Source organism: Mauremys reevesii, linkage group 4 (assembly GCF_016161935.1).
Source record: "Mauremys reevesii isolate NIE-2019 linkage group 4, ASM1616193v1, whole genome shotgun sequence".
NCBI classification, from domain to species: Eukaryota; Metazoa; Chordata; order Testudines; family Geoemydidae; genus Mauremys; species Mauremys reevesii.
In genome coordinates this window covers 128811665-128833522 of record NC_052626.1, presented here as the reverse complement: position 1 = coordinate 128833522, position 21858 = coordinate 128811665, and the positions used below count along the sequence as shown (strand labels likewise).

Genomic DNA, 21858 nt, shown 5'->3' with positions numbered 1-21858 from the left:
TATTCTAACAGACCACAGCCCGTGTCTGCTGTTCCCCTCTAATGGCTCTGTGAATGCCTTGTGTCTTTGTTTTCATTTACTGGTGACTCAGCCAACAAGTAATTTCTATTCATCTATCAAGGACAACATAAATACAAGAAAATATGAGGCTTGTGTGTGTTGATTTCTGAGAGGGAAGAGTGCCCACTTCTGTGCAAGTCCATGCTGCCCTTGAGTTCCATGCCATGTACCAATATGCTTGGTGCCAGGGCATTTGGGTGCCCCACTTAGCACAAGTCTTCCTGACAGCTCTGCCAGGCTACCTCCTAGCAATTGCCTCGTCAGGAAGGTGGCCTATAGATTCCTGGTTTTGAAACACACGGGCAAGGGCAGCTTGTGGGTGATCCCCTAAAGAGCACTGGGTTACACCACTAGTTATGCAGGAGCAAACAGCTTCATGTGTGCCAGTAATTAGAGGGGAGGGTATAATCAAGCTTAGGGCCAACAGTACAATTGCTTGATCTTGTAGCTTTCATTATGAGCAGCCTAGCGCGCAGCTCGTGGGCATCAAATCTGCTCCCCAGGCTCAGGTCAGACTGACCTATCCCTCCCTCTGCCTCCGCTTTTAGGCTGTGGGCTACCTGATTGCTTGACACAGGTGTTATGTCTCCTTCAGACTGAGCACAGCCTGTGCCAATTTGCCTGCATTCAGCATATATCCAAGAAGCTTGTGCTGATTGCAGCATTGCTATAACCTCTAGCAGTATTGTGGGGCTATTTCCTGTTTTTGAACTATATGGGGTGGGGGACAAAATAGGATAAAGGTTTAGGTTGTAGCTCCTAAACTGATGGTTTTGGTAACTTGAGTCAGATTTGACTCCTGGTTTCTAGAAGGGAAAGATGGGTTTAGGTAATATTCCCTTGCAACTCTAGCTCTCAATCAGTTCTGAACCATTGCTCTAGCATGGTGTTAGAGGGCACCATCTTTCAGATGAGATGCAAAACCCAGCTCCTGATCCTTTTCACCAAAGATTCCCGGGCAATTCAATTTTTTTGGCTACAATAGGAGTGATACCCTCATATCCTGGCAACACTCCAACTCAGGTAACTACATTCCCCTGGGCTTAAAAAAATAATAATAAAAACATCCCCTGAAGTTTTAAGTGGGTTTCTACTGTTCTTCACTTCCTGTCCTCAAGTGCTGTACTGTATTACTGTGTGCTGTTAGACAGCTGTTGAGTTCCACCCCAGAGGTGGCTGCATGTAAGTGGCAGAGGGATTGATTCCTGTGTGCATTGTTTGCAAAGTGCTTTAGAAAACCAGGTGCAGTAGCAACATCAGCTTGAAACCAACAAAACTGTAGCTGAGAAAGCGCATTACCAATTTAACATTGGATACATCTTCTCTATGGGAACAGCGGGTTGGTGAGGGGAGAATGGACTTGATTTAATAGGCCTTTTCTATCTCTAAGATTAATTAATGTCTGCAGAGCGTTTTGAAGTGCTAAGTAGCTCAAGATCATAAATCATTCTAATGCACCATTCAATGCAAGGCAGCTCTGATTAATTTAAAAGGCATATTTATTGCTTTGTTTGGGGAGAATTTCAGAACCCGCCCCCAGCAGAGGGTGAAGTCAGGGCCCTTTCCCTCTCCCAGGCTTGCTTGGATGGTGGACTGTGCCAAAACTAAATCCTGGAGAGGCTCTCTATGGCTATGGGGCCTTGCTGTCATGGTTGGCAGGTGGAGTTCCCCTTGGCATTGTCTGGGATTCTCTGTTTGGCCGCTCCTCCTGGTTGCCTTATTTGGTATCTCTGATCTTCACCCCATCCCTGTCTTTTCCATTGGTTATCCCAAGTAAGCAATTGATTTCTGGGCTCTGTGGCTCCTCCTGTGACTGAGGGGGGCGGGCCTTTTGTTCTGGTGGACTCCGTCCATCTGCTCCACAATTCAAATAGGCTGCCTCCACTCCTGTTCCCTGGCCCTTTCCTTGGTTGTCCCCCCTCATATTTAGTTTATCATTGTGGTTCCTGATGGGGAGCTGCTGCTGTTCTTGTGGTGGAGTTCTTTCCCAGAGGCCAAATGAAGGGACCTTCTCGCCTCCTTGTCCCCCTTGAGTTGCCCCAAGTTATCAGTCCACCCCAGTCCCTTTTGGGCTCCTCCCCTTCTCTGAGAGTGGGCAAGGTTGTCTCAGCAAACGGAGCCTTTTGGGGGCTTTTCCTGCCACCACAGGCTGGTGGTGGTGATATAGACTGTACTAAGGCCGGGCCTCTGCTCTTGGGGGTTGCACTTTTGCTTCCAAGCCTTGTCAGATGAGAAACGGTCCTAAGCTTGACTGGCAAAGAATGATTACGCTCTCATGCATGCAGAGAGCACACAGAGGAGATCAAAGTGGCCTGACAGGCCAATGCAGAGCATATACACAGAAAGCGGTAGGGGTGTGTGTGCATGTGGGAGGTGTTAACCTCTCTCTGCCAGCCAGCCAGGCACAGAGTTCCCATGCTACTCCAAAGGCAATCAAAGAGACTTGTTGATAGCTCAGTTGCTCTGGTCTCCCCCCTCTCCTGGGAGTTCTGGGCTGTCCCCTTTGAAGATCGACATAATTAGGCTCAAAGTGTGGGCAGAGGAGAGGCTGGTGGGGGGGGAAAAGAGGAGATAAAAAGAGGGAGAAATTAAAGCATCACACAACTATTTTGCCAGCTGTTTAGGCAGCATCAAACCCAGTTGACACAAGCCCTTTAGTTCCTCTCTTTTGTGGCAGGGCCTGGGAGAAGGGTTTAGAATTGATCTAGATTTGTTGTGTTCTCTTTTTTCCTTTTGTATTTTTCAGGAGAAGAGGGTTGGTTTCTTTTCTTCTAGGGGAGACTCTGGAGTCTCCCCTACGTGCTTGGCTCTATTGCCAAGCCAAGAACTTTTGTGGGAGAAAATACAAAGCAGCAACTGGTTTTCCCCCCGCCCCCCAGCTCTTTGTGTGGGTCATCAGACCGACCCTATTAATTGGGGAGCGAGGAGGAGAAAAATATCCCCCATCCTTTTTTGTTTCCTCTCCCAGGCTCCTCAGTGCAGGGAGCTTTCCAGAGCTCGGGGCTTGGGCAAGGATCAAAGCCCTGGGAGTGTCAAAAAGACGTGGCACTTGGAACCAATATCCCTCCGTCTTTTCTCTTCCCTCACTCTGTTCTCTGCTTGCGTCGTTGGTCTCTGGCTGCTGTGTTTGGAAAGCACAGAATCATAGAAATGACAGGCTGGAAAGGCCCTAAAGAGATCACCACATCCAGCCCCCTTTGCTGAGGCAGGACCAAGTCAAACCTAGCTCATCCCTGCCAGGTGTTTGTCCAATGTCTTCTTAAAAACTTCCAATGACGGGGATTCCATGAGCTCCCTTAGAAGCCTGTCCCAGAGCTTAACTAGCCTTCTAGTAATAAAGGTTATTTTTGCCTGATAGCTAACCTAAATCTCCCTTGCTGCAGATTAAACCTGTAACTTCTTGTTTTACCTTCAGTGGACATGAAGAACAATTGATCACTGTCCTCTTTGTAACCAGGGGCGGCTCTAGGCACCAGCGGGCCAAGCGCCTGCTTGGGGCGGCATCTGGGAGGGTCATTTTTGGCTCGGTGGGCTCCCGCGGCGTGCTGCGCGCGGCGGTCCACGGCCGGGCGGCGGGCGGACGGCGTCATGCCTGTGTTTTACCTTCAGTGGACATGAAGAACAATTGATCACTGTCCTCTTTGTAACAGCCCTTTACCTATTGGAAGTTATCAGGTCAACCCACTATTTCCTTTTCTCAAGATTAAATGTGCCCATTTTTTTAACCTTTCCTCACAGGTCAGGTTTCCTAAACCTTTGATCATTTTTTGTTGCTCTCCTCTGGACTCTCCAGTTTTTCCACATTTTTCCTAAAGTTTGGTGCCCAGAATTGGACACAGTACTCCAGCCTCATCAGTGCTGAGTAGAGTGGGACAATTACCCCCTGTATCTCATGTACAACACTCCTGTTAATACTCCCCAGAATGGTGTTAGCCTTTTTTGCAGCTGCATCACCTTGTTGACTTATATTCAGTTTATGATCCACTATCACCCCAGATCCTTTTTGGCAATACTTCCACATAGCCAATTATTCCCTCTTCTGTAGTTATGCATTTGATTTTTCCTTCCCAAGTGAGGTATTTTGCGCCTGTCTTTATTGAATTTCATCTTGTTGAATTCAGACCAATTCTTCCAATTTGTCAAGGTTGTTTTGAATTTTGAGCCTGTCCTCCAAAGTGCTTGCAACTCCTCCCAGCTTGGTGTCATCTGCAAATTTTATAAGCATACTCACCAATCCATTAGCCAAGTCATTAATGAAAATACTGAATCGTACTGGGCCAAGGACAGGATACACCCTCCCAGTTGGACAGTAAACCATTAATAACTACTTTGAGTATGGTCTTTCAACCAGTTATGCACCCACCTTATAGTAATTTCATCTACACCACATTTCCTACTTTGCTTATGAGAATGTCATGTGGGATTGTATCAACAGCCTTTCTAAAAATCAAGATGCATCACATCTACTGCTTTCCCCCATCCACTAGGCCAATAACCATGTCGAAGAAGGAAATTAGCTTGCATTGGCATGATTTGTTCTTGAGAAATCCATGCTGGCTATTCCTTATAACCCTATTATCCTCCAGGTGCTTACAAATTGATCAATAATTTGTTCCAGTGTCTTTCCAAGTATCGAAGTTAGGCTGACTGGCCATAATTCTCTGGGCCCTCTTTGTTCCCCTTTTAGAAGATAGGTACTGTTTGCCATTCTCCAGTCCTCTGGGATCTCATCCTTCCCCTATGAGTCTTTGAAAACCATTGCCAATGGTTCTGAGATTGCTTCAGCTAATTCCTTAAGTTTCTGTGGAAGGATTAAGGACACAGTGTGGTCCGTTGGATAGGGTGTTGCCTTGGACTAGACTAAAGGAGAACAGAGTTCTATTCAGCACCAGCTCTATGGGCAGGTGAGCAGAATGGATGCCCCGAGTGCCAATTTCCATGGGATTTTTTGTTTGTTTGTTTTTTTGCCTTGCTTCTGGTGTGGGCAGTGTGAAAATGTTTTCCTCTGCCCAGGCTGGCAAAACAGCTAGGGCCATTCCTGGTTCTATTCTTAACCTGCTGTTTGACTTTAGGCAAGTCACTGCCAGTCTGTGCCTCAGTTTCCCCACCTGTCAAACAGGGGCAATGATACAGGCCTGCCTTTATGAAGTGCTTTCAGCTGTGGATGGAAAGTTTCTGTACAAGAACACTTTTATGATCTTATGGCACCTAGCTGCATCTACAAAACACTTGTCCGCTCCCCAGCTTCACCCCCCTTATTGCTCAGGTGCTGGTAGAGAGCTGGGGAAAATTTTTGGTGTTCTGCTGCCACTGAGTTGCTTGCTCCCAAGAGCCCTCACGGTGCCATGCCTGGGAGAAGCCCAGATCGGATTCCTGAAGAACAGCTGCTGGAGGGAACACTAGCGTATCCCCTGGTAGCATGCAAGCAAAAGCCTTTGTTTTCTTCCGTCCCAGCCCCCTTATTTGAAGTCCAAGGCTTGGTGAACATATCTTAGTGCCTGGGAAGGTGCAGTATTATTGGGAATCTAAGTCCTGGCTTCTATCTCTAGTGGTGACCGATGATGAGTTTATTCCAATAGCGAGAAAAATAGGATTAAAAAATAAACAGAACTTGTGGATTTTAAAACACAAGGGTAGACAACGATTGCGAATGTGAGTTGACAATGGTACTTCAGATATCTACAACACCCCAGTCTTGCCTTCTTCAAATGTTGCACCTGCTGTGTGATTTGTGTGCCTTCCCTCAAGCCGTCCCGTGTCATGCTAGTGAGACGGCTTGTGGTCTAAGGCTCCTGCAATTTGCTCCTCTTTATTTCAGTGACCTTTCTCTCCTTGCCCCCGCAGATACCCCAGATAAGCTACGCTTCCACTGCCCCTGACCTGAGCGACAACAGTCGGTACGACTTCTTTTCCCGCGTTGTGCCCTCCGACACCTACCAGGCCCAAGCCATGGTGGACATAGTCAAGGAGCTCAAGTGGAATTACGTCTCCACCTTAGCCTCCGAGGGAAGCTACGGCGAGAGTGGGGTGGAGGCCTTCATCCAGAAGTCCAGAGAGGATGGTGAGTGAACTTCCTGCTGAGATATGGGCCATGGGGTTGAAATGGGGTCTGGGAGCAAAATACAGCTGGATCTCTTCGGGGTGAGCTGCATTATGGGTCATGGTGTCGGGAACTGCAAGGAAGTTTGGGGGTAGAACATATCTGGATATAGCTGGGGTTGAATTACTGAGGCTAGTCTTTAAGCTTGGACGGCAACTTCTTCAGTTTAGAAGCTGAAGGACATAGGTTCTAGGCCCACCTCTAATATCTCCCCATCACTGATCCATCCGTACGGCTGAATACATCAAGCAGGTGAGGAATGGCCCTTCTCTGGCTAGCTAGCAAGGAAAGTGGTGACAACTGGAGGGGAAAGGGCTGGTTTTTATGAAGCATCTTGTGTGTTAAGGAACATCCTAGGGGCACTTGTCCTCAAGTGCAAACTGTGAGGCAGCTGTGGCTCCATCTGCTGTGGTAACAGCTGCCCATTGGAGGGTGCTGCATTAGCCCGCGCCCAGGCCTGTGCTGTGTTACCAGCATGGCAGAATTGGGAAGCGCCTGTTAGCATCTGGGAAACAGCTACTGCTGCGGCCTGTCGGGAGAATGTTGCAGCTTCTTGAGGCCCGTCTGTGGCCAGGGGCGGCTCTAGGCATTTTGCTGCCCCAAGCATGGCAGGCAGGATGCCTTCGGCGACTTGCCTGCGGAGGGTCCCTGCGGGAGGTCCTCCGAAGCCGCGGGACCAGCGGACCCTCCGCAGGCAAGTCGCCGAAGGCAGCCTGCCTGCCACCCTCGCGGCGCCGGCAGAGCGCCCCCCGCGGCTTGCCGCCCCAAGCATGTGCTTGGCGTGCTGGGGCCTAGAGCCACCCCTGTCCATGGCAGTGGGGGTTAGGCTGCTTTTGAACTTGGAGGGGGGCAGCCTGTGGGGGACTTGTGTGCTAACGTGACATCAAGCTCTGTCCACGTGGTTAGGCTAATACAATTCAGCCTCAGTCGTGATCCACCCTAGGGGGCCTTAGGGTCTGGTGCACGACCCAGGTGCAATCGAGAGATGCCAGTGTTTGGCACGGGGCATGTGAAGAGTCAGGCCGAAGGGAACAATCAGGGTGAAATGCGACTAGAACACCGCACTGAGACGAGGCCCGTGATGGAGAGAGGAAATGTATGTGGAATGGGATGGATGGTGATGTCTTTGCTTGCTCAGGATTGGGCCCATTGGCGTTTCACTTGAACAAGGGTTTGTGGATTTATCCCTGTTTCCACCTCTTCCTCTTTCCCTGTGCTAAATCCCCAAATAGCCTAATGTGTGCGTTCCCCACCTCATGCCAATGCCTCTGTATCTGTGTGTTCGGCCCATCAACCGTATTGTAATTGCTTATTCCTGCGGACCACATAGTGACCAAGTGCTCCACATTGGTACCACCCTGAAGCTAGAATCCCACCATAAATCTTGCCTAAGCACTTTTAATTGCATAGCACTGGTCTTGTGGGGGGGAGGGTCCCTGATGGCTGGGACTCTGTCTGGGCTCCACCTGGGCAGTCCCTGTGAGACGAAGGGAGGCGTAGCAGTCCAGGGAGGAAGAAGCAATGCAGGGTGGGGATGAGGCAGAAAGACAGCCCTCTCCTTTACTCCTCTTCTCCCCTTCCAAGGGCTTTCACCCTAATGGAGGGGTCACCCTTTCCGAGGATGGAGATAGACCCTAGCTCCAGCACCAGAAGGTCCCGTGGCTCAGAGAGAGGAACCACTCTCCTGGGAAGAGAGGGGGATTTCAGTCTTCTGTTCAGTTGTTCCTGGTCCTTGCCCCTACTACTCAGGGTCCCTGATCCTAGCTCGGGGACTCTGCAGCCTTGCGGGGTGATTGGACAATTCAATCCTTATTTGTTCGCTTCTGCTGTGGGCATCTCTTCTCCAGGCAGATATATAGGCTCCAACTCATCCCTGGGCATGTACAGAGACCAGTGGGGTGGCAATGCCCCTCCCCTGATGCAGCCCCCGGCACAGGTGAGAGTAGCACTGGGGGCAGATTTAACCTGTCTGCAGCAGCTTAGCCTCTATTGGAGTGACTAGGAGTAGCCGCTCCCTCCCTCTCCTGCCCTGACGCCCCTCTGGCTCCAGGGTGGTTCCTAAGGGGCATATGCCAGCGGGGATATTCCCCATGGGGAGCGTTGCCTGGCTGCCTTGTGGCCCCCTTGCACTGTCACAGCTGACAAACAAACCCAGAATGTGGGGTTGCATCTCCCCCCATCCGTGGAGCATTGCATCTCCCTGTTAACTCTGAACTCTCCTTCCAACGGGGTCTCTCCCCAGGCAGCCCCCAGTACCCGGGCCCCTTCCGTGTTGCTAGCATGGAACAGGTAGCCAGCTAATCACAGCAGCACCTGTCTGCTAAATGAGGTTTGATGTTTCCAACGTCTTTAGCTGAAGCTCAAGAAAAGAAGGGAGGAAGAGAGGCGCCGATCTCCAAATTGAAATCTGAACGGAACGGCTGTGGGCTGCTGCCGACGTCCCCCTCTGCAGCCTAATCCTTCTGCGAGATTAAAGATGTCTTTGGCCACATATTGTATTGATTCATTCCCTGAAGTATAAATCATCCCTTTGCAGGCTGGCAACCAGTGACTACAGCTGGGGGATTTAAAAAAAAATGATTCTGGACCAACGATGAACCAGGCACGACATAAATTTCAAAGCCTTGATTAAGACTCTCTTTGTGTGAGCTGTGCTGCCTGTTGCTCCTGGAGGCCAGTGAGATGGGGGGATAGGATGCTGAGGAGGAACGTTAGGGGCTCAGGGAGAAATTGTCTGCAAGAGCAATGCAGTCCTTTGTAGTTTATCCCCATCTGGTACTGTGTAATCCAGGCCAGGACTCAGAGGAGACCTGGTGTTGGAGTCTAAAGTAGCAGAGGCTGCCTTAGTCTGGGAGTTGGCGAGCCAGAGAGAACCACAGGGATTGTCAGTGTCCAGCAGCCTCATTGGATCATGCTTTCATATTCGCTACGGCGGAGCCCTCTCTCCCTGCATGTCCACGGGGCTGCAGACTTGTGACAGTGTCCTGAGACATACAGCCACGACAATGCAGGGATGCAAGGTCATCGCCCCAGCTGTTGCAGTGGGGAAACTCCCCCTCCCCCTTCCCTCTTATGGTGAAACAAGCTCCCTGTGGCCCAGGCTGGTCAGGATGCTAGGCTCCATCTTGAACTTGCCATGACAACACAAGCACATTCCCCTCTCTCCCTCCTTGTGGCATTGGTAGAATGATGCCACCTCTGCTGTGGTATTACCAGCTCCCCCTTTCAAGAGAGGAGCCCCCATGGCTGAAATGGAAAGAAAACAAGGGCAGAGAACATTACTCTGTTATATGTATGTCTTGTTTCCAGTCTGATTGCTGGTGCTCAGTTGCCAACAGAGATGCCCCAGCTGTTCTCAAGTTGGTGATGGCATGCACACAACACAACACATTTTATCTCAAGACACAGGGCCAAATTATATGCTGCCTTTTTCCCATGCTAGTTGGGTTGTACAAGGGGTAAATCAAGGCAGAATTTGCCCTACAGAGGCAGTGACTCCTGTTGTTGTTGTTATGGTTTGTACTGGGGGAGCACGTACGAGCCCCAGTCATGGAGCAGAACCCTATTGTGCTAGATGTGGTACAATCACAGAAAGAAAAGACAGTGCCCGCCCCAAAGAACTTACATGGTTACTGGGGGGAGCATGGTCCATCCGTTGAGCCCCAGCAAGAGATCTAGATTCTGTTCTCCATCACTGGCAACTTTAGAATCCAAGATTGGATGTTTTTCTAAAAGATCTGCTGTTGGGAGGGGCAGCTCTATGGCCTTTGCTATGTAGGAGATCACACTGGATGGTCCCTTATGATCTTGGAATCTTTGAGTCAATCCATAGCAGTTTCTGGACCGTAGTGTCATCTGGCTGCAGTTCCTTCTGAGTAAGTGGCTAGGAAATGCGTTTGCTGCGTGTAAAGAGACTTGAAATAAGTTGGGGCTTTGCTGTGGCCCAGCCAGTGAGCCTATTCCAACGCTCCCGGCCTTTCCAGATCACTCACTGTGCAGGGCACTTTCCAGGAGAGGACTTTTCCTCAACATTACCAGGTTTTAATGGAAAATAAAGTTGGCACCATTGCTTGGTTCTCCCAGTTCAGTGGAATTATCCCTGTGGGCAGGTACTTCAACTTGTCTATAGACTTTGGACAGCCTGAAAGTCTGTGCTCAGCAAAACTCTTTGCAAGGATTTGTCAGGAATGGGAAAGCATTCTGCTGACGGGTGCTGCTGGATGCTTAGAAAGGATTATCGCCAGTGGGAGTAGGGGGAGAGCGCCGGCTGCATTCTGGGAGCTTGCAGCTGCTGCGGCTTCAGCCTCCCCCAAGAGGGGCTGCTGTGGAGAAATAAAGCGGGAGTCCTGGATGTGGAGGGGGAGCTTTGAGCCACACCAGGAGACTCTGAAAGGAGCGGGACAGGAGCCCTAGCTGTGGGGGTGGAGATTAGGTCTTGGCCTCTCCCAGAAGCAGGCTCTATAGGGAAATCTGCAGGAGCAGTGAGAGGGGGCGGGGAAGGGGAGAACAGAGAGCTACTCCAGTCCCAGCCTCTGTCAGTAGGAGGCGCTGTTGTTAAGAGCTGATATGGTACGTTATCCACTAACTATTGACATACATGTGAATACCGAGCACTCCTGTAACAGTGGTGCAAGTTCACTGGCTGGGGGCCATCTCACAGCTACTCCGCACCCAGCCTCTCCCGACAGAAGGCGCCATAGGAAACAGTGGAAGGAGCTGCCCAGGCGTGGGGAGTCCCAGCATCTCCCAGCAGGAGGCGCTGTGGGCAGCGATGCTGCAATACTGTCTGCAGGGTGCTCACTCGGTGCTAACCTCTCTTAGCAGGAGTATGCTACAGGAAACGATGTAGGACTGGCAGTGGGGAGAGCTCGGCTTGGCCTGCCCCTGTTCTGCGTTTCTTTGACTATCTGCTGCATAATAATCCATGGAGAGACGAGAACTAAAGAGTGTTTTTGGAGGCAGTTAGAGTCCTGCCGTGCACCGACTGCTGCCTATTACTAATTTAACTGTATCTGAATGGCACATTAAATTCTGGCAAGATCTGTGGGACACCAGTCCATCTAGTGCAAGTCAAACTGTGTTATGGCCTTATAAATGGATAACGGGAATAAAAACTTCTAGGTGACGAGCTTCTAATCAAAGCCCTATAAATAGGAACTGCGTTAATCCAATGTCTCTGTAATGCTGTGGCTCTGAGAACCGGCTGTGCTTTTAGTATGCAGAAGAGTCCGTCTAGGGATTCAGCTGGGAATCGCTGCTCTTTAGGATTTTAACTTGAAAAGCAGAATGTTTTGTCAGGTCTGCAGTCTTACGTGAGTGCGTGTGTGCTTCAGAGCAGGCAGGTGTGGCTGTTTCTGGATGCACTTGTACTTGCGATCATGTGGGTGTACTTTGTGTCAGGGGCGGCTCTAGGATTTGCGCCGCCCCAAGCAGGGCGGCACGCTGCGGGGGGCGCTCTGGTGGTTGCCGGTCCCGCAGCTCCAGTGGACCTCCCACAGACGTGCCTGCGGAGGGTCCGCTGGTCCCGTGGCTCCGGTGGACCTCCTGCAGGCCTCCTGCAGGTGCCTGCGGGAGGTCCGCCGGAGCTGCGGGATTAGCGGACCCTCCGCAGGCACGTCTGCGGGAGGCCCACCGGAGCCGCGGGACCAGCGGACCCTCCGCAGGCACGTCTGCGGGAGGTCCACCGGAGCTGCCTGCCGCCCTCCCGCGGGACGCCACCCCAAGCGCGCGCTGGGGTCTGGAGCCGGCCCTGCTTTGTTGTGTATACACCTGCATCTGTGCATGCGTGAGCGGGTCTGCGGGTGTTACTCAGGGCAAAGGTGTCCACACCTAGCACTGTGTGTACGTGTTGATTGTCTGCGTTTCTGCATATACCCAGGGGCGTATGACCTGTGGGTGCGTGCATAGGGGTGTGTGTGTGTGTGTGTGTGTATGTCTGGGTGCATCTCTGTAGGCCTTGAACGTGCATATGGATGATCAGGGATATGTGGCACATAGCGGTTAGAACATGTGACTAGACGTACCTGTGACTCCATAGATGTGAGTGACAGTGCTTGTGTGTGTATCTGTGCCTGTCTGGATGTAGGCTGTGTGTGCATGACAAAGTGGGAGGGAGGCAGGGAGTATGGTGTTAGCGTAGAAAAAGGGTTTTCTTGCTCTCCGTTAACAGCTTAGCTGCTAACCCGACTGGGGTTTGTCAGTGCTAAGCAGCAGCCTCATCTGAACCCTAATGATAACACGACTCCTCTGACAACAAGAAGAATAAAGGGGAAAGTAACTGTTTTTTGTTGTCGCTTTGCATTCTCTCTCACACAGATTTGCCATCCAAGAGAAGAGCTCTTTTCTGCCCGACTTGCAGAGGTCTGGGGGTGGGGGGGGGGCTCCTGTTCCCCTGGTGCTGTGTGAGTGCCTGCCCTGGAGCCCTTGAGCTAGACAGTCTGTCATGCTGTGGTAGAGGAGGTGTTAAGAATATTGGATTTGCAGTACTGCGTCAGAGCGCTGATCCGTCAAGTCCAGCATCCGGCCTCTGCTAGTGGCCGCTGACTGATGCTTCCGTTCCTGATGGATGTGCCTGGCGCAAAGACTTTATTTTAGAGGCAAATGGCACCTGGATTCTATCCCAGCAGGGTGGCTTTGCTGTCCTGTGGCTCAGGCCTGTTCCCCCAGTGCGGTAGCCCTTTCTTTAGGGATCTGCCTCCAATACGGAGTCTGAGGGTGTGTCTACACTGCAATTAGACACGCCTGGCTGGCCTGTGTCAGCTTGAACTCATGGGGCTACGACTTAGGGGCCATTTAACTATAGTTTAGATGGTGCAGCCTGAGCACCGGGATCCTCCCACCTTGCAGGGTCCTAGAGCCTGGGCTCCAGCCCAAGCCTGAATGTCTACACAGCAATTAACCAGCTCCTTAGCCCGAGCCCCGCAAGTCTGAGTCAGTCGGCCCAGGCCACTTGCGGGTTTTTAATTGCAGTGTAGACACACCTGAGCGAGTGGCATTTGTTGTTGACAGATTTTAAGGCCAGAAAGAAGGAACCATTAGATCATCCAATCTGATCTCCTGCATAGTGCAGAGCAGAGAATTTCATCCGGTTACTCCTGTACTGAGCCAGGATGGGTGTTTGATTAATGCATACCTCCCGGACAAGGCTTCAATCTCTTTATCTGAAGACTTCAAGAGATGGCAGATCCACCACTGCCCTTGGTAATTAGTTCCAATGATTAATCGCCATCAGTGTTAAAAATTAGTGCTTTATTTCTAATTTGAATTTGTCTGGCATTAACTTATAAAATCATAGAACATCAGGGTTGGAAGGGACCTCAGGAGGTCATCTAGTCCAACCCCCTGCTCAAAGCAGGACCAACCCCAACTAAATCAGCTTCTAGCCATCGGTTCTTGTGCCTTTCTCTGCTAGGTTAAAGAACCCTCTAGTACCTGTTGTTTTCTCCCTAGGAACATACTTATACACGGTAACCAAGTTGTCACTCAGTCTCCTTTTTGACAAACAAACCGATTGAGCTCGTCAAGTCTCACTGTAAAGCATATTTTTGTTTCTAGCCCTCCAGTTGTTTCTGTGGCTTTTCTCTGCACACTCCCTCCAGTTTGTCAATAACCTGTTAAAAATGTGCACACCAGGACTGTATGTGGCATTCTAGTATTGGCCTCGCTAGTGCCATATCCAGAGCTAAAATCGCCTCCTCGCTACTGCTCAGCATTCCCCTGTTCACATGTCCGAGGATCACATTAGACCCAGGGTTCTCAAACTGGGGGTCAGGACCTCTCAGGGGTCACAAGGTTATTACCTGGGGGGTTGCAAGCTATCAGCCTCCACCCTAACCCTGCTTCACCTCCAGCATTTATCATAGTGTTAAATATATTTAAAAGAGTTTTTAATTTATAAGGGTGGGGGTCGCACTCAGAGGCTTGCTGTGTGAAATGGGTCACCAGTACAAAACTTTGAGAACCACGGCATTTTAGCCACAGCATTCCCTGGGCATGCGTGTTGAGTTGCTTGCTCACTTTGACCCCTGCTTTCCAGGATACACCCCCGCTCCCATGCTGGAAGTGTGGCCTGTTGCATTCCTTGTTCCTAGATGTATGACCTTGCATGTGGCTGTGTTAAAATGTAGTTTGTTTTCTACCTGCCGACCCGAGTTGTGGGAGCTACAGTTTCCTCTTGGTGGGTCCCTCCCTTCTCTGGGGCTGGGTTCTAACAGGGTTCTCAATGTCTATAAAAATGTTCCTAAGGGGTGAATTTCAATGGGAGTTGCAGGCGCTCAGCACCTTGGAAAGGCAGGTCAGAGGGGTTTCTCGACTCAGGGCAGACCCTGGCAGGATCAGTTGGCATGTTCGAGGGGCTTTGTTTGGAGAGACTTCACAAGGTGGTGCTGGGTAATTGCTCTCTTGCCCTTAAGGAGACACTATTGCAAGAATCTGCAGCGTTCCAGAAGCTGAACCTGGTTTTGTCAGGGTTGAGAGAGGACTGGCGTGTCACGGGGGCAAGCTGCAGCTCTACTTAGGGTGGACTGAAGCTAAATGTAGCTCCAACAGATTGACTTGCACGGACCCTGTGCTGTTCTCGGTGAGAGCTGGGGCTGCTGGAGGGGGGGCAGGGAGAGGGAAATGCTGCTGGATAAGAACATTGTTGGAAGTTCCTCCTTGAGGGTTATGGCATCAGACCATGAGGCCTGGATTTGGTCCTGCCTAAGGACTTGATCTGAAGTCAGCAGAAAGACTCCCGTAGATTTCAACAGCTTTTAGATAAGGCCTCAAATCTGGCATTTTTCTAGTTGAGGCACTAAATTGCCTATGGACTCCCAATCAACCTAAAGCCAGGAGGAACCCACGGTTACAGTTCTGTGTCACCTTGGGGATTGTGTGTTCAGCCCCTCACCTGCCTCCTCCATCCATCAGCTTCATCCTCTGCCACAGAGAGGTCTATACATCTTTTCAGCACCACCTGTCCTTGCTGCATCACGCTGCGACGGCCAGAAGAGCTGTCTGCTCCAACGCAAATTCAGCACAGCAAGGGGATGGCTCTGAGGAAAGGTGTGCCAGATTTCAAGGGGCTTCTGAGGCTGGGATAGGGGCTGAGGGAACCCAGGTCTGCATCGAGGTCATAACTGCCTACTGAAAGGTTTCTTTTACCTTCTTATGAAGCAGTTATTACTGGCCACCATTGGAGACCGGATACTGGACACACCAAGGGCTAGACGGACCGTGGGTCGATACAATATGACAAGTCATCTGTTTTCATTGCTGTCCCCATGGAAGGGCTCTCGAATGAGGGGGATATTTAAGGGGCCAAATTATTTGCCTCCCCTTGGTTCTTTGCTTTGTTCCAGAGATCAAGCAGGTCACATGACCCCACAATGACTTTGCTCCCACTAAGCAACAAGTTCGACCTGATGTGAGTGCCCACGTGATAAGCTGAAATAGCATAGTGATTAGACCTGGTGAGCTAGCTGCACGAGGGGTGAAGTTCACTCCTGTGCAGAGGGACTGTGTCGCTGAGCCCCGGGATGTAAGTGATGCCTAAGTCTCATGTCTGCCCCCCCCACCGGCGTCAGGGGGAGTTTTGCCTTCATTGCAGCCGCCACTCCACTGAAGTCAGCCATGTTCCGCCCAATCACTCAACAGGGAATCCAGCCAGATCTTGAGGGTTGGTGTGGGAGAGACTTGATGGGGGCTGTTTTGAGAGATGATGTGATGGGAACCACAGAAGTGAGAGCCTCTTTCCTGAGCAACCCAGCTGCAAAGCTGTTTCTATTAGTCTCATTTCCCCATTGGGGGAATGAGAAACGGAGAGGGAAAGTGATGGGCTTAAAGTCACAAAGTGAGCCAATGGCACAGTCGGGAGAAGAACCCAGGAATCCTGACTCCCCCTTTGGCTTCCCAGTACAATGATTAGAATGACTGAGAGTCATCCTCCAAATCTAGCGTGGCTGTGGTTTAAGACGAATTAATTTGTGATAATTGCAGGTAACTGGACAGTTAACTATCTGACTTAGCAATTACAGTGTAAATTAATGTACTTGGAGTCTGGACACATATGTATTAACCGAAGACTGAGCGCCATAATTCGTTTATACAGTTAACCTTATGGTTGTGTGAATTAGTGTTAATTTGGTTATCAGAGAGCCTAATTACACTGTAATTACAGTATAGCCGCAGTGTAATTAGTCACTGTATTATCGGAAGTAACCCTGCTCCCCTGCTGTAACTACTGGAACACATTTATTTACGGAGCAATAGAATGTACATTACAGGCCAGGTTGTGTCACTCACCATAGTGAGCAGTTACTCAGTGAGCAGTGCTGCTGGAGTATTCACAATCCGGCCTACAGCTACTGGTGGAGTAATATGGCTGTATACAAGATAGGTATGCATCAAAGGGCATCAGTGCTTGGGTCATCAAGGAATGTGTGATCAGCCCCAAGATGCATGTCTCTTTTGTACACGTTTTCAGAAGGACCCAACACACACAACGAGGTTGAGATTTTCAGGAGAGCGCCACATGTTGGGTGCATGTTCAGCTCTGCCCAGAAGTGTCCCTTGAAAATCTGGCCCTTATTTAGGGGCGTAAATGGGAGCTGAGCTCTTCTGAAAAACCCGGCCCTTGGACCTTCTAGGTAGGATTGGGGTTTTCAAAGGATTCAGCGTTGGTCCAGCTCTGGAAGCCAATGATTCAGAAACTCCCATTGACTTCAGTGGGGCAGAGTCCGGCAGATTTTTCAAGAGCGCAACATGCGCCCAAGGTGCTGAGTGTCTGCAAAGAAAATAGGTTGGGGCTGATTCTTCTTTCTCTTACACTCATGTAAATGTGGAGTGGCCCCATTGAAGTCAGTGGAGTTACAGTGGTGTCAAGCCAGATTAAGTGAATGAAAATATACATAGGGGCCAGGTTTTTCTTTACTCTAAGGCCCCTTTGCACCACTCTGGTAGTATAAAGGGGCATGTAATGTATTCCGATGTCAAAGCCCCTTTACACTGCCGGAGTGGTGTGAATTAGACTCTGTCAGTTTGTCAAGCCACAAAGTTTACCTGAAATCAGCTTGCATCAGTATATTACGCCTCAGTCAACAGCCAGCTTGCTTGCCTTGGAATAATCGAAGTGAGGCAATGCTGCCTTTTCCCGGCATCGTTCTCCGCGAAATATTTCAAATTAAAGTCCCAAATTTCTTGGTGTGCCTTTATACTTCCTCTGCATGTGTGCAGGCCTGCCATCTCCTCCATAACACAGCTGTGCTTCAATTCTTTATGCCCGTCCTGAGTCTTTGGAGTACATTGGCATTTTCATAATGTGATAATGTTCATTATTGTAGTTACCATTGTAGTAAGCATTCAAGCTGTTTTCTTTCTGGTGCATTATCAACTTGACCTGCCGTTACAGTATTTACCAAAGTCTCGGATTAATGCTGTTGCATGTACATTGCTGCCTCAGGGCGTAAACCTACTAAAGAGCTGAGAAGAAGCTTCCCCTGGGGGCAGACTGTCCCATCACTGAAGGGTTTTTGCTCCCACCTGTGATGCAGATGGTACTAGCCACTGTCAGAGACAGGGCATTGGACCAGATGGACCATGGGTGCAAGACAAGGATAAGATAAACTTTGACCCAGGGCTGGCCATTAAAAGGTCAATATTTACCAGTAGTTACCAGCCAGTAGTATAGTTTATTTCCTATATTGAGAAAGCAGCATGTGTAGATAGATGACTATTGAAAGAGCACCATCAATTGCCATGTAAGTATAGGGTAATTTGTGGTGTTCGTAAGTCTGTAGGTTCAATAAAGTTGTTGTGCATTCCCGACTGTCTTGTGTGCAGCTTTTAATAGCTGCCACTTTATCCTAGTGCATCCTGAGTGCTTTACAAAGGCAGCTATTATTTCTGATTTTGCAGGCTGGTACTAAGGCACAGGGGTGTGTAAAGGTATCCACCTAAGGCTGCATAGGAAATTAATGGCAGAGCAATGGACAGTGGGTGAAGTTTCCCCTGGGGGAGGTTAGTGTACCATTCTGCCTCTTCTGCCCATGGCCCTGCCCACACTCCACCTCTGCTCCACCCCATGCTCCGCCCCCTTGGTCCCCTCTCCCACTCTCCATGTCCCTCCTCTCCTCCCCCCCTCTTCTGCAAGGCTCCCACTGCCCACAGGGACACAGCGGAGGGGGGTGTCTCGCGGGGAGGTGGGGTGGAAGAGGAGGGATGCGGGGAGTGGTGGGGAGCTCTGGAGGAGGGAGGAGTAGTGGAGGACAGGAGGGACTCACCAGGCAGCAGTGGGGGCCTCGGGGAAGGGGCAGAGCAGGGAGGGGAAGAGGTGGAGTGCAGGCAGGGCCACCACGGCCCAGGCATCTGGCATCCTCCCCAGCCTATTATAGGCAGTGTGTATGGGCAGACCCAGAAGTTGGGATGCCTTCCCAGCCCCCTCTTCTAGTTGTATCTGAGTCTGTCTCTTATCCCAGAATGGTTGACGCTGCTTCAAACACTCTGGGCTGGGAAAGGACAAAGCCCGCTTGCAATACCATAGGATCTGCAAACATGCATGCTCTATGGCCTCTTCTCGCTCTGTCACCAAACACATTGAGATGAAATATTCGCTTTATATTTATGTAATTTAACCGGTGTGCAACACATGTTATGCAATGCTTCATAATGTGCAGCTCTCTATTTTGTGAAGAGGGTAATATTTCGAGCCAAATGCAAGATTCCTTAGTCATCTGTCTGAATCAATTTCATATTGTCATTTTTCTCTCTCCGTCCTGTTTTATCCTTCACTGGGTTTTCTATATTTTTCCTCAAGAGGCCGATATATATTTATGATGCATTTGTTCATTACTATGTGATATTCATGTCTATTTCCAGTTGAGCTGGGTTCATTACTTGTGCTCGGTGCCTCGGCATGTCACGTAAAAGAAGTGACTCAGCTAGCAAGAATGTAAAGAAGGTTTGGATAATATTAAATGGAGGTTTCAGCTGCTCTAACGTCTTAGGGTATAAATGAGATAGGAGAGTAGTTGCAGGTCAGACTTGTGCATGCAGTTGCCATGATTGTGCATGAAAATTGGGAGATTGCTAATCCATCACTTCCACAAACCAATGTGATGATGCATGCAAAGGTGTTGCAGGATCATTTGTTTCACTTTTCAACATGTGGTTGCCCACCTGATGTAAAGATTGAGCACTTAAATGGTCATTGCTGGAAAAGGTGATGATATAAAAATGACTCTTCCTCATTACTGGTATTATGGTAGCTCAACCAAGATCAGGACACCATTGTACCAGACACTGTACATACACTTAGTAAGAGACAGTGCCTGCCCCAAACAGCTTACAGTCTAAGTAGACAAAGGGTGTGAGGGGAAAAAGACATGAAGAGGAAGGGGAGCGACTATAAGGTGGACAGAAAGCTGGCTAGATCGTCGGGCTCAACGGATGGTGGTCAATGGCTTGATGTCTAGTTGGCAGCCGGTAACAAGCGGAGTGCCCCGGTGTCAGCCCTGAGGCCGGTTTTGTTCAACATCTTTACTAATGATCTGGATGATGGGATGGATTGCACCCTCAGCAAGTTTGCAGATGACACTAAACTGGTGGGAGAGGTAGATACGCTGGAGGGTAGGGATAGGGTCCAGAGAAAAAGAAATCTGATGAGGTTCAGCAAGGACAAGTGCAGAGTCCTGCATTTAGGATGGAAGAATCCCATGCACAGCTGGGGACTGACTGGCTATGCAGCAGTTCTGCAGAAAAGGACCTGGGGATTACAGTGGATGAGAAGCTGGATATGAGTCAGCAGTGTGCCCTTGTTGCCAAGAAGGCCAATGGCATATTGGGCTGTATTAATAGGAGCATTGCCAGCAAATAGAGGGAAGTGATTCCCCATTCCTCTAGTCAGTACTGGTGAGGCCACGCCTGGAGTATTGTGTCCAGTTTTGGTCTCCCCCCTACAGAAGGGATGTGGACAAATTGGAGAGAATCCAGCAGAGGGCAATGAAAATGGTTAGGGGGCTGGGGCACATGACTTACGAGGAGAGGCTGAGGGAACTGGGCTTATTTAGTCTGCAGAAGAGAAGAATGAGGGGGGATTTGATAGCAGCCTTCAACTACCTGAAGTGGGGTTCCAAAGAGGGTGGAGTTTGGCTGTTTTCAGTGGTGGCAGATGACAGAACAAGGAGCAATGGTCTCAAGTTGCAGTGGAGGAGGTCTAGGTTGGATATTAGGAAACACTATTTCACTAGGAGGGTGGTGAAGCACTGGAATGGGTTACCTAGGGAGGTGGTGGTATCTCCATCCTTAAAGGTTTTTAAGGCCAAGCTTGACAAAGCCCTGGCTGGGATGATTTAGTTGGTATTGGTCCTGCTTTGAGCAGGGGGTGGGACTAGATGAGCTCCTCAGGTCTCTTCCAACCCTGATATTCTAGATTTTCACAAGGACGCTCAGCTGATCAGGAGCTGGGATGAGAAACCTGCTCTCAGGAGTGCCAGTCTAGTGCCCTACCCACTAGACCATGCTGCCTTGATCTTTATCACAGCAACAATCAGTCCAATCTGAACGGGAGGTTTCTCTGTTTTTCCACATGAAGACTCTTCAATCCACAATTCCTAGTTTTGTAATTTGCGCCTTGATGCTCTAATGAGAGATTCATTGGAAATGCATCTGTAGATAATCAAGAATGGCACCTAAGACAAAAAGAACACAGTGATTTTTCAGATCGCAGGCTGAATTTGTGGCACTGGCAGTTAGCAATATAATCTTCAGACTTGTAAACTAAGTGAATTAGGTATGGGAATCATTGGATGGTTCTAAATCCATTCCCTTTCAGTGTCACTCTTTTTCGGTGTCTCTTTTCAGCGTGTAATTACCAAAGTGAGCAAATACTGGAAACATACTCAGTTGGATTTTCAAATGAACTCACTTCCCCCATATTCACAGCCCTGTGGCATTTGTTCCCTAAAAATGTGTGCGCAATCTGGCTCTTAACAGCATGAATGCTTGGTGGAAAGTGAATGTGCGGGAATGATCATTTAACTGATGTGGAAACTGAGGCACACAGCAGCGAGTGACTTTGCTCAAGGCCAAATAACCAGTTCATGTGGCTCCCAACCCAGTGTCTTATCCATTAGACCACACTGCTGCCTCTACTTTTATTAAAACCAACCTATTTTCCTTGCATAAGACAATTTGTTGCAACATTGTTCAGCGAATGCACTTAAGGAAGGCTGCTCAGGTTCCATGGTGATGGGTGGCAGTACAAAACCAGAAGGTGGGTAGGAGCAAAACAAAACACCCCCCAACTTTCCTTTGTATTCTAATTACACTCCGTTGGATTTCAGAGTGGCTTGGAGTAGTTCATTGCATTGATGGCAACTCAGGAATTCATTATCAAGTTGACTTTTAAGGGTGCTTTTGTTTTCAGTGCACAGCTGTGAAATCTCCATCTATCTAATCACAAATGTATGGAGGTTTGCTTCGGCAGATAAGTCTTGTTGAGATTAAAATAAAACAAAACCTCCACGCACTTGACCTTGGTAAACTGCCTCCTGTAACCCTGGCATAAGGCTAATACAAATAACTACAATTATAGATCAGGCAGACAGGACAGCTGGGATGAATGGAGAAGAGGAGCAATCACCTGGAGCAATGCACATGGTGCTCTTCTTTTGTCAGCCCAACTTTTTCTGGCCCACCGGCAAAGAAGGTAGGAATTGGAG

At 49.5% G+C, this 21858-nt stretch overlaps 1 protein-coding gene across 1 annotated transcript in view; it reads left to right on the top strand.

Moving 5' to 3' along the window:
- The first annotated feature begins 714 nt into the window (after positions 1–714).
- The window catches only part of GRM4 (glutamate metabotropic receptor 4), a 152163-nt gene continuing 131019 nt past the window's right edge, over positions 715–21858 (top strand). Inside the window, exons 1-2 of the mRNA XM_039536416.1 lie at positions 715–1083; positions 5905–6121. Of these exons, the coding sequence (XP_039392350.1) occupies positions 976–1083; positions 5905–6121 (325 nt within the window). The 5' untranslated portion in view covers positions 715–975. The remainder of the gene's footprint in view (positions 1084–5904; positions 6122–21858) is intronic.